Source organism: Enhydra lutris, unplaced genomic scaffold (assembly GCF_002288905.1).
Source record: "Enhydra lutris kenyoni isolate GAN:26980312 unplaced genomic scaffold, ASM228890v2 scaffoldscaffold57, whole genome shotgun sequence".
Lineage (NCBI taxonomy): Eukaryota > Metazoa > Chordata > Mammalia > Carnivora > Mustelidae > Enhydra > Enhydra lutris.
Genome location: NW_019154141.1, coordinates 12,592,462 through 12,607,642, shown reverse-complemented (window position 1 = coordinate 12,607,642; position 15,181 = coordinate 12,592,462). Strand labels below are relative to the sequence as shown.

The window sequence follows — 15,181 nt, the reverse complement described above, 5'->3', positions numbered from 1 at the left end:
TATTTTAATGTAAGATGCGCCACCACCGGTAACAGTAGTCAGAAGCTACTTGCTAGACAGAATCATGTCTGTGAGTGCTAGGCGGGAGGAGACACCTCCAAAGGGATCTGCTGGTCTTTGAATGGGGGGCTGGCTGTTCCTTGGGCCTGGCAAGCCCAGTGTCCTGGGACTTCAAGCTTCTCTGCAGAAGGTGACTTTAAAACATGGCCATGGTGGGAGAAGCTGTTCTTTCGGAATAGGGGATTGATTCCTGGCCGCGCTCCCCCAGCCCTCCCCAGCCTTGGGACCTTCTCCTTCTCTACCCCAATTGCTGGTATCTTTTCTGCATCCTTTGGGGTGGAGTGGTGGAGGTAGGCAAACATCTGGGGAGCCCAGGCTGGAAAGAACGAGCTTCTTCCAGGAGCTTGTCAGCCCTAAAAAAGACCCCCCCCCACCCTTGTTTGGCTATCAGATCAGAGGATTACAGCTCTGAATTCTAGCCATGACCATGACCATGGCAGTAATCCAATCCAACCCCTCTCTCTCTCCTTTGCCCATTCAAAGGGCACCCAAGGCCTTGGAATCATGTGACAGTAGATTCCTCGAGATACAAATCCCAGGCCCACCTTCATTTTCCAAAGAGGAAATTGAGGACAGACTCTGGACAGAAAGGGAAGAGTGTGGTCCAAGGTCATCCAGCAAGTTAGTGGCGGAGTCCAGACTGGAAATCCTATCTACGGACCCCAGTCCTGGGTTCTTGGCACAACAAAGCACTAAAGGCTTTAGGAGGGGCCAAAGAAGTGGAGGAGGAATCTTAGCGAACTTTCTTAACCAGTCCCCGGACTCTCATTCCCCACCGCTCCCTTAGAAACCCTGGGCGGTGAAATGCTTGCTTTTCTGCCTTCCTCTGAAGTGGGACCAGCAAAGGTGGGCAGCCCCGGTGGGCGGGGCTGCGTGGCTCAGTGTGTGTGACTCTCAGCGCCGTCCCCTGCCCTGCGGGACCCCCCCTGGGACGCAGGGGAGTAGGGGTGGGGAGGCTCTGCTAGCCCCTCTCCCCGAGATCCGCAGGGCCTGGCTCCCTACTGCCGGAGCCCGGAAGGTCTCCGCCCCCTGCCCCGGGCTGCAGACATTTACAAGGAGATACAAACAGACCGCGCGCAGAGGGCAGAAACCCCGGCGCCCGGCTTAGGGCGCGGGTCGGGGAGCGCGGCGCGGCGGGCGGCCTCTAATAGGCGTTCTCCAGCTCCGCCTGGTTGGCTTTGGCGCCCCCGGCGCGGGGCCGCGACTTTCGGCCCTTCTGCGGCCGCGCGGCCTCGGGCCCGAAGTCCTTGAGCTCGGACTGGTTGTGGAAGCGGGTGAGGCGCTTGCACTTGCAGGAGGCCACCAGGCGCACTTTGCGCGCGCGCGGCGCCGCACCCCCGGGGCACAGCAGCTGCACCCGCTGCGCGCGGTAGCGGTCGGGGATGCAGCGGAAGTCGGGCCCGCTCGGGCGCCACCACTTGCCGCGGCCGATGGCGTTGGGCAGCAGGCGCGCGGGGCCGCACTGGCCGGAGCACACCAGCTCGGTGACCGGCTTGGCGCTGCGGCAGGGCCCGTCCGTCACGTAGCGGGTGAAATGCAGCTCGCGACAGCTGTACTCGGACGCGTCTGCGGAGAGAGGGCGCGTCAGGCCAGGCGGCCTCCTGCACGCCACCCACCCCGCCCAACCCGCCTTTTCCAAACCTGCCACTCTCCAGCTGCGTTTGCCCAGGTATTCTGGGGCTGGTGGAAAGACCTCTGGCCCACCCTTTCCCCCTAAAACTTTGGAGCCAAGTGTCTGTTGGGGTTCAAATACCAGCTCCAACGCTGTGTGATCTTGGGCTAGTCATTTAACCTCTCTGTGCTTCCTATCTGTAAAATGGGTTTGTCCTGAGCAGTTAGGGAGTGAATCTATGGCGTATATAACGCAGGGGCCGCGGTGAGTATGCGGCAAGAGCTGGAAGTACTGGCTTTTATTATGTGTTCTTCTCCAAAGGGGTCTTTTTCTCCCTCTATAAGTCACATCGTGTTGCAGAGTGCCTGGTCTAGGCAGAGCAGGTGCTAGCCACACCCTCTGCATGATGGCCTTGGCTTCTCCGAAATTCTTTTTCCAGCCACTTGGGAGGGTTGGTGAGGGAATGGAGAAAGGAGTAGGGGTTAATTGAAGGGAATAAATCAGGGCAGCTGCTGCGGAGGAGAGAGATGGAAGAGGAGGTGGGGAGGAGAAGTCATTAGACTTGAAAAGAGCCAAAGGCTGCTTGTCCAGCCCCCTCATCATCACAGAGGACCGGGAAGCCTAGAGAGGGAAAGGTTCTTGCCCAAAAGGCAGAGCTGGGTGTCCTCACTGCGCTTTTCTGGGGCCCCAGCCCCTCTGGGTTCCTATAAGAGTGGAAGCTGTGTGTCTGAGCACCCACGTGGGAGGTTGGGGTGGGGGCGGGGCACAGGGCTGCCTCTCACTACTTCTCTATCAGAGGGGATGGAGCTCTGTCTGAAAACCTATAGGTTCAGCTGCTGCAAACACTTACTAAGCACCTGCTGTGTACTAGGCATGCTGCTGGACACATCTCTTTTTTTGTGCCATTTTAATGGATCTCCGATGGTGGCCCAGCCTTGCTCCTGGGTTGGGGTGGGGACAGGGGATGGGGAAGATTGTGCTCTAAGGTCTGGCTTGGTCCCCCGAAGACACCCTAATCAACTCTCCTACTGTGGGCTTAGACAGATGGGAGCTTTTTAAACAGCTGGTCCTCATATGAACATCTGTCTGTCACCCAAGGGGATGAAAAACAGTCCTGGGACCAAAAGCAGAGAAAAGGCCAAGAAGGCCAGGCCTCCACTCCCCAGGCCCCGGAGAACTAGCAGAGCAGGGGAGAGATGGGTCTGCCTTCCTCCAGTGGCTGAACTTCTGGTTTCTGGGCTGGCTTTCTACCCTCACCCTTGCTCCCAGGCTGCAGGGGGAGTGTGTGGGGGTGGCCTATTTGCCAAGGGAAGGAGGCTTTTGGGGCTTTCCAAGAATAGCACCCCACATCAGGCACTTCTATAGAAGGTGACTTTGTTTTGAACTTACAGCTTCCTTGGGGGCCTGCGGCCTCTCCTGGGAGCCCAGGGAGGTGGGTATTTTGTATTTGGACCCCATAGAGCCCAGGAAGCAGTCCCTTAAGCTTAATTGACCTTGCCTGGGGCGGGGGGGGGGAGTGGCAGGGTGGTATGCTCCTGCCCTCCCTTTTGAAGACTTGAGGCCTTCAAGTCTTCAGGCCCCCGGTGAGGCTGCCCCTTTGGCAGAGCCCCACATTCCCAGCTGGCTGTGGGACAGGGAGAGATGAGATGAGGGGGCCTGGGCAGTGGACTCCTCTCCCACCCAGACAATGACTGGAGGGCAGTGAGGCCCTCTCCAAGAAGTGTCATTCCGGCCCCACCCCCAGCTGCTCCTGCCAGCTGCTCCAGCCAGCTGTGCACACGGCCCCCTAGGCTTGTGCGTGCAGACCTGACCCGAAGCCCAGATGTGCCCTCCACGAGAGCCCTTGCCTTGTCACAAGGGTCAGGCTCCCTCCCTAGTAACGAGGCAAGGCTTGGACCTGGGGACAGATGGGGTTAGCTGCATCCACTGCCCGCACAGAGGATGCTACCTCCCCTCCAGGGCCTGGACAAGCTGCTACCCAGGTCAGACTCTGCCTACAACTTCCCGTTCCTTCAAGGGCCAGCTCACTGGGAAGACTAGGGAGGCAGGAGTGTCCTCTTCCCATTGCTTTGTGGGGACTTGCTCTGGCTCTCTGTCCCCAGCACTCCCCCCCAACCCCACCCCCCGTCTCCCACCAGGGCTATCTTGGCATGGGATCAGACTGGGGTCAAATCTCAGCTCTTCTACTCCCTACCAAGTTCACGTCTGGAGCTTTTGTTTCTTCACTTTCCAATTGGGGGTTCACCTCCGGGGGCTCTCCTGCGGTGGATCCCCGGGGTAGGGTTTAAGTACAACCTGGGTAGAGCGTCTACCTCCAGCAGGTGTTCACGGATGGGAGGCTTCCTTGCCTGGTTCCCCGTCCAGGGATGCCAGCGGCCAGACCCGTCTCCTATCTTCTCAGGAGGGGATTCTTGGAAACTGTCTGCCTTCAGAGGCTCTGAGCCGGTCCCAGAGTTATATTCTCACCACCTCAGCATCCTTCCTGCCCCAGGCTCCTGTGGCCAGCCGCCCCCACCCCAGCCTCATGCCTCCTGAGCTAGAACACCAAGGCTATGCTGGCTTGCCACCCTGCCCCTGCCTCTAGGCAAGGCTGTCCCTCCATTAGTGCTGACAACGGGGCGGAAGGTCTACCCCAGGCTTCAAAACCTTCCAGAGAGCCACCCCTCATGTGGGAAATGCTCTCCTCTACCCCCATGCATACCTTTGGTCTCAAAGGGATGGTGAGGGGGCCTCCCTCCGTTCTCCGCCCGGTTCATGGTCTTGTTGTTCTCCAGCTCTGGTGGGGGCTCCGGGTACTCGCCAAGCTCAGGGATGATTTCTGTGGCATCGTTCTTAAAGGCCCGCCAGCCCTGGCCCTCCACCACTCGGAAGGCCTCATGCACCAGCAGGCAGACGAGACACAGAGCGAGAGAGAGCTGCATGGTGCCAGCCGGAGGAAGGCAGCCTGCCTTCCAGTAGCACAGGCTCCGTTCCCTAGCCTGGGACACGTTTGCCTTTTTAAAGCCCCCTCTGCCTGATGCCAACCAATGAGGACAGGCTGGGGCAGGGCTGGTCCCACGTTTCTCTCAGCCCAGGGGGAGGGAACAGGGTGTGCTCACAGCAACCCCTCCCCAAAGACTTCCCAGGCACAGCAAACTCCCACATTGCTCTGGTGCTCCTAGGTGACCTAGAGAGAGGGGTGTGTGAGGTGAGCCTGCCCTCCAGCACCTCCCACGTGCAGGCAGCTGCGGTTTTCAGATATCAAAATGAGTTCCAGCTCGTAATCTTTACCTCCTTGGTCCTCTTGGGCTTTCTCAAAAACAAACTATGGACCAGCATCACAAAGAAAACGATGGCTCTGAGCCCTCCACAGAGCTGAGCCTCGCCAAGTCCCTTTCTCAGGCCAAGTTCATTTGTTACCCCAACAACAAATGGCCCAAGGTCTCTATCTTTGGCCCCCACAGACCGAGGCAGAGGCAGAAGGAGGCTTTTTTTAAAGAAATCTCCCTGGTCCCAATTCCATGAGGTTCCACATTGGTTATCCTGACCAAGAAAGCCCCTTGTTGGCAACCCTCTGGAAGGCAAGAGAGAAAACTGGAAAGCCACGAGGAGGGGAGGGCGTCTGCTTGAGCGAGGAGGCGGGATTCTGGTTACAAGTCCAGGATGAGCAAATCAGTGGGCACTGGTGATGGAGCCCAAGAAGATCTCGGGGCTTCCGCGCACGGTGACAGGCACTTCTTGGCCAGGCTGTGTTAGGAACGGAGAGCACAAAATCCCTTTTCTTAGCAAAAGCCAAGGCCAGCATTTTTACTGCTGATTCTTCATCTCCTCTTTTTTTTTCCTCTGGTCTCTAGTCCATTCAGACTAGGGTCTCTAGTCCTCAAAAAGAGCTTTGAGTCTTATATAGAAAACCTTGCTGGTGCATGCTTTGGGATGCATTCCACGAAGCCATCCCAGGTCCGGCTAGCCACAAAGAAGCCAAAAGGAACTACCACCTTGGCCCCGGAGCAGAACTAGGGGAGGGGTAGAGGTACCGGGGAGGAAGGTTCACACCTGAGGTGCAGGAAAAGAAAGGAGAGCCATCAGAAGCTTTCACTGCCGGTGAAGGAGGAGGGGCACCGGTCTCCTGGACCTGAAGGAGGCAGGGAAGAGGGCTGTGGCCCAGGTCCCCTTGGTATTTCCACTGGGCAATGAATCAGCACGCCCCACCTGCAGAGCCTCGCGGAGGCCTTTGCCACCTGCCTTGACTTGTAAGCCGCTGTGTCCATCTGAAGCCGTCTGTCCCTCCTTTCCACCATCCATCACTCCACACATAAATGCAGCTGCTCTGACAGTTTTACAAGCCAGACAGAAGCCCCTGCAGGAAGGGCCCTCTCTGATACCTGCTTCCTAAGTCAGCTTCCTTCAGGGCAGACAAAAACAGCTGTGCCCATTGTTGGACGTGATCTATCTCTCCCAACAGAGCCCGTGGGTGTTGTGAGAAGCTGGCCCTCTGCGCCCCCCCCCCCTTGTCTCTGACCCTCCAGCCCCCTTTTCCCTTGCTCTGGAATGTGGACCATTAACCCGATCATGGCCGGACAACTGCCTTCTTGCCTCAGATTTGGGAAAAGTGCAGTTCTGAGGCCGGATACTTTGAGCGGCCGCGATCTGGACGCTGAAGCCCCACCTGCTGGTGGAAGGTACAGACCCAACCGCCTGAACCGGAGCCTGTGGGGCCCATCCCCGAAGCGCTGCTGCCACCTGCTGGAGACATAAGAGCCAGCGGCTGGAGTATGGCGAAGGATTTTATTTCATTTCATTGTTTTATTTGGAACTGAAGTCTTTGTTAAAAGAAAAAAGAGAAGAATCCAGTGGGTTTGAACCTATGAAGTGTGTCCATCCTTTTGAATTATTCTCTGCCAAGGTATAGCCCTGCTCTTCCCAGAACGGCTCACAGAGAACCTGCTAGGATATCATCTGCTTTTTCACTTCATGCTAATCCAGTTTTATGTTTACTCAGTTTGAGAGCTTGTCATCGTTCAGAGTTAAACCCCCCGGGGTTTTAGCTAACATCTGTTGCGGGTACGTTAGGTTATTTCCAATGCTTCCCTAGCCTCAGTAGGGATGCTATGAATGGATTCCTTGTACAAAGTAATTTTTTGAGTTAAACTTTTGAGATCATTGTAAATTCACATGTACCTGCAAAGAATAAAACAGGAAAATTCCATGTACCCTTGGCCCAGTTACTCTCAACGGTAACATCTTGCAAAACTGTAGTACAATATAACCAGGATATTGACGTTGGAACAACCCACCAATATGCATGTACACATGCGTGTGTGTGTGTGTTTCAGTCTATGTCACTTTATCACATGTGTAAGTTCTAGTATCCAATCACAGCCAAGATAAAGAACAACTCTGTGACCATGAAGATTACTCTCGTTTTCTTTTGATAATGACATCTACCTTCTTCCCATGCCCCCTGCATCTTCTCCCTTAACCCATGATACCACTAATCTGTCATTTCAGAAATGTCATATAAATGGAATCAAATAGTATGTAACCTTGTAGGTCTGGCTTTTTTCGCTCCACATGAAGCCCTGGAGATTCATCTTAGTTATTTCATGTATCAACGATTTGTTCCTTTTTACTGCTGGATAATATTCCACAAAATAATTAAAAAAAAAAAAAAGAGTTATTTCCAGAAGTGAACAATGGGTTTGGGAGGGTGAACAGTTGGCCGTGGTTTGCAGGGTTGTCTCCCAGAAAGCTCAGCCAGGTCCCTGGTCCCACCAGTGACATACAGGTAGACGTGTGCCTAAGTCGTCTGGGGCTGCCAAAACCGAGTACCTCAAACTGGGTGGCTGGAAGGACAAAATTGCATCATCTCATAGTTCTGGAGGGCGGAGCTATGAGATCCGAGTGCTGGCAGGGTAGGCTCTTTGTGCTCTCTGTGTTTCATGCCTCTGCCCTCGCTGCTGGTAGCTTTACTGGCAATCTTTGGCATTCCTTGACTTCTAGAAGCTTCCCCCAATCTCTGCCTTCATCTTCACAGGGCATCTTCACTTGTCTATGCCTTCATTCCCCCTTTTTTTTATAAGGATCTCAGTCATATTCAATTAGGGCCCACCCTAATGACCTTGTCTTATCTAATTATATCTGCTACAACCCTACTTCCAAATAAGGTCCTGTTCTGATGTACTAGACGTTAGGATTCGAGATATGAATTTTGGAGGGGCACAATTAGCCCATAGTGGTATGTGCCTCCACGTGGCCAACGCTGGGTTTGGGCTAGAAATCTTTAAATTGCATTTAATAATTTAACAGTTGTACCTAGCAAGGCTGCTTTTCTACGTGATGATTTGCTGGTTCTCCTTTCTACCAAGCTGCCTGTTCATATGTCCATTTGCTAAACATTTCATGAAGCGAGACCCCAGCCCCTCCCACCAGGAGCTGTGAACTGATTCACGCTCCCCCTCCAGGAACTCCTGTACTGGGGAAGAAAACAATTCTTCAGCGAAGAAAGGGGTTAGTGCCACTGAGGAAAGGTTCAGTTGCATTTTTTTTTTTTTTTAAGGGACAGGGTGTTATGCGCCTTCAGAAAGGAGAGCAGTGTCTTCTGCCTGGGGTGGATCTGGGGCTCTGACAGGAAGATATGGCGTTAGGACCACACTTTGAAGGACAGGTCAAGTTTGGAAAGGAAGTTATGCTCCTTTGAGTCCTTGGGATTCTAGAATCTTTGATCTCTAAGAAGCCTCCAGGGGCATCTCTCTACTTGCTTCTCAAGCCATCTGTCTGCAGTTCATGGGAACAGAGGGCTCCTCTTATGGGCTACATTTCTACACAGACTTTGCTCCCACAGGTCAGGGTAAAAGGGAGTATCCGGATTTGGAGGGCGATCTGTTTATAAGCAGTTGTCTGCGATAAGGGACATCCAAATCACCCTGTCTTTTTTTTTTTTTTTTTAAGATTTTATTTATTTATTTGACAGAGAGAGAGAGAACAAGAAGGGGGAGCGGGAAAGGGAGAGGGAGAAGCAGGTTCCCCGCTGAGCAGAGAGCCTGATATGGGGCTTGATCCCAGGACCCCCTGGCATCCTGACCTGAGCACCTGATCGATCCGAAGGCAGATGCTTAACCCACTGAGCCACCCAGGCGCCCCAATTCAGCCTGTCTTTGTTCAGAATTGAGAGCTTGTTCCATGGAGAGCGTTAGTGTCTTGGCACAGGTGGAAAGTGGAACTCTTCCACTTGTTCATTCAGCAGCTTCTGGGACAAAGCGAAGAGTCTCAAAGAGCACTGTCACACACTCACACACACACACACACACACACACACACACGCACGCGCGCTTAGAATGGCCTAATGGTTCCCCCAGCCCTAGCAAAATAGTGCTTCCATGTCCTTTCCGGTAACCAAGCCCTCCGAGGTGGGTCCCAGCTCATCCCCAACTGTCATTCAAGCTACCACCCTCTGCCTGGAGGGCCTGTGTCTGCAAACCCGAAATAAAAAAGTATTCGTGAAACTTGTTAAAAATGGTAAAGATGAGGGGTGCCTGGGTGGCTCAGTGGGTTAAAGCCTCTGCCTTCGGCTCCTGTCATGATCCCAGGGTTCTGGGATCGAGCCCCGCATCAGGCTCTCTGCTCAGCAGGGAGCCTGCTTCCTCCTCTCTCTCTGCCTGCTTCTCTGCCTACTTGCGATCTCCGTCTGTCAAATAAATAAATAAAATCTTTAAAAAAAAAAGGTAAAGATGGGCACATAATTCTAAATTCTAAATACAATAATTCTAAAGATACTTTGTTTTTAATGCATCAAATTTAGATGACGTGATTGGTTTCATATTATTTGACTTTAATGACAATGTTCTACTTTATTTGTCCCATATCTTAGGTTGTTCTATCTTTTTGCTGGTTTATGTCATATATGTCAGTGATTAAGCCAACTAATTCTCCATAACTTGTAGGCATCTTTGATATGGTATCTTAATTCTTTTGTAGATATGGAGATGTGTATAGAACTATGTTCTAAAGCTCTACAGTGGGGACAAATGGATGGACAAAGAATAGTATTGTTTAGTATATTAGGTCATAGTTCTTGATTAATTTTTTTTAAAGATAGCATATGAGTAAGTATAAGTATCTCTTTCTACCAAAGAGATACTTATTTTGATATTAGAAAAATATTTTTATGTGTCGTCAAAATTTCAATTTTCAGAACATACAGAAATAAACATGTTCAAAGCAAAAAAAAAAAAAAGTGGTAAAGATGGGGCACCTGGGTGGCTCAGTGGGTTAAAGCCTCTGCCTTCGGCTCAGGTCATGATCTCAGGGTCCTGGGATCGAGCCCTGCATCAGGCTCTCTGCTCAGCAGGGATCCTGCTTCCCTTCCTCTCTGTCTTCCCCTGCCTCTCTGACTACTTGTGATCTCTGTCAAATAAATAAATAAAATCTTTTTAAAAAATGGTAAAGATGACTTTGCTCAAGGGGGCCTCTGGGGATAGGAACCTCTGCACTGGGGTCTTGCACTGGCGGAGAGAGACCCGGCTCAGCTCCAACCACAACAGGAAAGTGGGAATCTGTAGCCCAGGAGCAGGGTAGGGTCAGTGGCCAGAAAACTCCTAAGAGGAGCAGGGAAGGTGGGATAAACTAACACAAACTGATTCCTGCCAAAGGCAGCCCCTGGCCCTCAGACTTCACCTGCAGGATGGTGGGGGTGAAGAACCTGATTTGATATTGAGGATGATCAGATGTGGAACTTGGGGGGATTCTGGCTAAAATGGGACAAAAAGGACACAAACACGGAAGTCCAAATGTCGGGGCCCAATTGAAAAAAAGAGAATGAGTAAAGTCTGGCCAAAGAAAGGCTCTGTCTCCCTGTGTGTTTGGAGACTGACTTCCCTCTTCCAAGCCCAGCTGCGCCTGCCCTCTGATCTCCGTTCTCCTTTTCAACTCTTCTCTTCTTTCTGCCCTCCTGCCTTTCAGGGAGGCTGCCCCAGTGCTCCGTGCACCGGGAACGTTCCACTGGAAGGCCGTCCTATTCATGGGCTTTCAGACTAGGTTTCTTAGAACTCCACATTTCCACACGGATGTCTTATGGTTTTAAAAATATGGGGCGCCTGGGGGCACCTGGGTGGCTCAGTGGGTTAAAGCCTCTGCCTTCGGCTCAGGTCACAATCCCAGGGTCCTGGGATCGAGCCCCGCATCGAGCCCGCATCGGCCTCTCTGCTCAGCAGGGAGCCTGCTTCCCTCTCTCTCTCTCCGTCTGCCTCTGTGCCTACTTGTGATCTCTGTCAAATAAATAAATAAAAATCTTAAAAAAAAAAATATGGGGCGCCTGGGCGGCTCAATGGGTTGAGCCTCTGCCTTCGGCTCAGGTCATGATCCCAGGGTCCTGGGATGGAGCCCCACATCGGGCTCCCTGCTCAGTGGGGGGCCTGCTTCCCTCTCTCTCCCCGTCTGCCTCTCTGCCTACTTGTGATCTCTCTCTCTGTGTCAAATAAATAAGTGAAATCTTTAAAAAAAAATTAAAAAATAAAAATATGTACATTTGGGGGCGCCTAGGTGGCTCAGTCCATGAAGCATCCGACTCTTGATTTCAGCTCAGGTCATCATCTCAGGGTTGTGGGATCGAGCCCTCTGCTGGGCTCTCCCCTCAGTGGAGTCTGCTTGAGATCCTCTCTCCCTCTCCTTCTGCCCCTCCCCCTGCTTGTGTGCATGCTCTCTCTAAAATAAATAAAATCTTTAAAAAATGAATAAAAATATATTAAAATATGTACATTTCCATTATTTAAAAATATAATAAAGGAAAGAAAGGAGGGAGGAAAACAAACCACAAGAGACTCTTAATGAGAGAGAACGAACTGAGGGTTCACGGAGGGAGGTGCGTGGGGGATGGGCTAAATGGGTGATGGGTAGTAAGGAGGGCACTTGCTATGCTGAGCACTGAGTGTTGAATCTAAGTGATGAATCACTGAATTCTACTCAGAAACCAATATTGCACAGTATGTTAACTAAGTAAAATTTGTTTTTTAAAAGATTTTATTTGAGAGAGAGAGAGAGAGAGAACACAAGCAGGGGGAGCGGGAGAAGGAGAAGCAGACTCCCCACTGAGCAAGACCTTGGAATCATGACCCGAGCCAAAGACAGTTAGATGCTTAGCCGACTGAGCCACCCAGGCACCCCCAAAGTAAAAGTTAAATAAAAATAAATAAAAATATAAACACACACACATTAATTAAATGTGGTGTGTTTCCATTTTTAATGAAACGGAGACCGCCCATTCATTGCGTTGCCTCTAGGTTAACCCATTTTAGTGTAGACTTCGAAAACAGAATCTCTGTGCATCTGAACTTCTTATAAATGGGTCATCGATTCAGAAGGCCACGGCTCAGGGACTCTTTCTAAAAATTAGGCTTGGGCAAGCCACCCCTATAAAATTATATATATATTTTAAAGTCATCTCTACACCCCAGCGTGGGGCTCAAACTCATGACCCAGAGATCAAGAGTTGCACACTCCCACTGAGCCAGCCAGGCAGGGCCCCCCCCTCCACCCCCATAAAATTATACAAGAAGCACAGAACAATCCTCCTTAGATTTGAGTACTGGGATGTATTTGACACAGTGCCATCATAGCAGACAACAAAAATTAAGAGGATATTAAGCAGACAAACTGCAACTGTTATTCCTAAGTGTCATTTCGACATTCTGTGCTCATTAGAGCAGCCTGAACCTCTGAAATTAGAGTATACAGAAATCACAGCACATCATACACAACGGAATGCTAAGTAGCTAGTGAAATGAAGGGTACTCTAAGAAATAACTATCTGTTGGGCACCTGAGTGGCTCAGTTAATTAAGAAATAACTATTTGGATTTTTTTTTAAATTTATTTGACAGAGAGAAAGTGAGCACAAATAGGCAGAGAGGCAAGCAGAGAGAGAGGGGGAAGCAGGCTCCCTGCTGAGCAGAGAGCCCGATGCGGGGCTCAATCCCAGGACCCTGAGATCATGACCCGAGCCGAAGGCAGAGGCCCAACCCAATGAGCCACTCAAGCACCCCGAGAAATAACTATTTGTTAAGCACAAAAGCAAAGTGCAGAACGTTTTCCATGGAGATCTCTAAATGCACACGTTCACGAATGGGTACTTATGTGTGCGTGGAATTTTTCTTTTTTTTAAGATTTTATGTATTTGTCAAAGAGAGAGACAGAGAGAGCATGAGCAGTGGGGAGCAACAGGCAGAGGGAGAAGCAGGCTCCCTGCTGAGCAAGGAGCCCGATGAGGTGCTCAATCCCAGGACCCTGAAATCATGACCTGAGCTGAAGGCAGACACTTAACCGACAGAGCCACCCAGGCACCCCAGAGAGAGTTATTTCTGTCGGGGAGAAAAGGCACCCAACTCTTGAGTTTTTTTATCAGAGAAAAAAAGCCAATGCTTATCACAAGGGAGATAAATGCTCACAGCAGAACTGAAGGCATCTGAGGGCAAGGCTGTGTTTGGGGGCTGCCCATTTGTAGGACCATTCAAACCCCAAATGCCACCTAAGGGCCCACCCAAGAGCCACCCAGTCTCCTACTTTCTTAGGAACATAAATCTACCTCCCTCATTTAGGATGGGCCTCTCTAGTCAAGACTATTCCAGTCAATTATCCCTCAAAAAAGCTGCAATCTTTTAGAAATTAAATAAATAAAAAGATTATTCCCATCACGGGAAATTTCTGGTAGTGGCAAGATGTTTAGCCAACATCTATTGCGTAAAACTAATCATCACAGGACTGAGAATGAACTCGGAAGGGCTAATTTTTAGAGGATACTTATTTTTGAAAGTTAGAAAAAAGCAAACATAAGAGCATCAGAGAAAATCCGCAGAGACAAGAAAGACCCAAAAAAGACCATTTCTATGTACTGTAAGACGTTTATTTTGGTTACAGTTAGTGTTTTAACACTGATTTGTGATACAACAGACTTTAAACTCACTTTCCTTTAAAACCAATGTTAATACCTGCCCCTTTTCTGTCCAGGAAACTCACACTTTCACAGTCAAATTACCCTGAAAGCTGACAGGAGATAAATCAAGCTTCCAACCACTCTGCTCTCTCAAGGGGAGAGGGCCTCTACTTCCAATCAGGATAAAGTCTTAACTTGGTAAGACCAACACTGTTGGCTCTTCAGTGGTTCTTGATACTGCCTTTGTGGCAGAAATCTCCTGCGAGGAAAGTGCGTATCTTCCTATTTTAAGATCAGCGCTTATTTGGATTAAAACATTAGCATCTTAACTTGTAACACAAAAGGCACCAACATTCCCTTTCAAACCATCCATCACCATGGGTGGAACACAGCGCCACCTGCTGGTCACCGTATTATTACATACCCTATAATTCCCAGGTGGTGGTAAATTCCAGGTGGGGATTCTCAGAGAACCCTATACAGTGTCAGAGCCAAAGGGACCTTAGAGGTCTTCTAGACGAGTCCCCTTGTTTTGACAGATGGTGGTTTCTGCTCTCCAGATAACTCAGAGTGGCAGAGAAACAGACCAGCCTGTGGAAAGTGTACTGCTTTTAGATTTGAGAAGAAAACCATCTGGTGCTCTAATTTGACCGAGGTGGGGGTCTGCTAGTCAAAGAAAGGGATCAGGTCATGAGGGAGGGTAAGGGCACCCTGAGTTCCTATTCCATCACTTCCCAGGGGTAGAAAGCCGTCCAGAAAGCGACCATGGGCAGCTGGGCACGTGCTGGCTCTTACACCATAGAATTTTATTTTACTCAAAAATTAGGAGCTAAATCTCATGACGTAAAAATAGGGTTTCTGGGACCAAAGACTACCAAGAAATCCCCGTTATCAGCATAAAAGTAAGTGCCCAAGTAAAGGCAGTAATTTTCCCAGTGGCCTTTTCTCCCTCAGGCCCCCACCAAAAGGCCTTCAAGAGGTCCTGATAAAAGGAGCCTGAGTAGCTAGCTGCCCCGTCCCATGGGGAGACCACTGGCGGGAGGAGGCGCCCTTCCCCCCAGTCCCAGAGCATCTTCCAGAAGCAGAAGGGAAAGCTCCAACTTAGGGATGCTACGTGTTTCCTGGAGGAAGAGGCACACCTTCTAACCAAATCAGGGACCCAGGCTTCTTGCTTCCTGCTCCTGGAGTGGGGATGGGCTTGTATCAAATCCCTCCCACCCTCTTCTGGACCCCCGCCCCCGCCATGGCACCCCAGCTTGAATGGTTGTACTCCATCCACAAAACTGGCTCCTAGGCACACCGGCTGGGTCAAGGGCGTATGCTTGCCCCTGGACACTCCAAGGGGGATCCTTTCTTGATGGGGAGCCTAGTATGGGACAAAGATTCAGTTTCAGGAAGCAGCAAACCTGAAATCTTGCCTCGGCTCTTCCTCAGAGTTGGGACGGCCTGGGTGCCCTGCCGTCCGTCAGTCTGAACCCCAGGTCCTTTTTCTTCAAAGGTCACAATACACGAAGAAGCTCTGCCAACTGGATGGCGTTATTGGAAGGATCAAGTTAGATCAAGTGGGATGGTTCTTGGGAAACCGGAAGGTGAGGTACACGGGTTAGA

At 50.8% G+C, this 15,181-nt stretch overlaps 1 protein-coding gene across 1 annotated transcript; it reads right to left on the bottom strand.

The window, feature by feature from the left end:
* Window positions 1-1,204: 1,204 nt before the first annotated feature.
* On the bottom strand, window positions 1,205-4,593 carry LOC111158020 (sclerostin). The gene is made up of 2 exons (XM_022519797.1): window positions 4,374-4,593; window positions 1,205-1,626 (listed from the first exon to the last, which is right to left on the bottom strand). Exons 1-2 carry the CDS (start codon window positions 4,591-4,593, stop codon window positions 1,205-1,207), a joined length of 642 nt encoding a protein of 213 aa, XP_022375505.1.
* Between the last annotated feature and the right edge of the window lie 10,588 nt (window positions 4,594-15,181).

Bases quoted from the DNA above. Each gene is read 5' to 3' on its own strand.
- LOC111158020 (XM_022519797.1), bottom strand. From the start codon at position 4,593: ATGCAGCTCTCTCTCGCTCTGTGTCTCGTCTGCCTGCTGGTGCATGAG. The intron at 1,627-4,373 runs GTATGCATGGGG...CTCTCTCCGCAG, and splicing joins CCATCCCTTTGAGACCAAAG to ACGCGTCCGAGTACAGCTGT.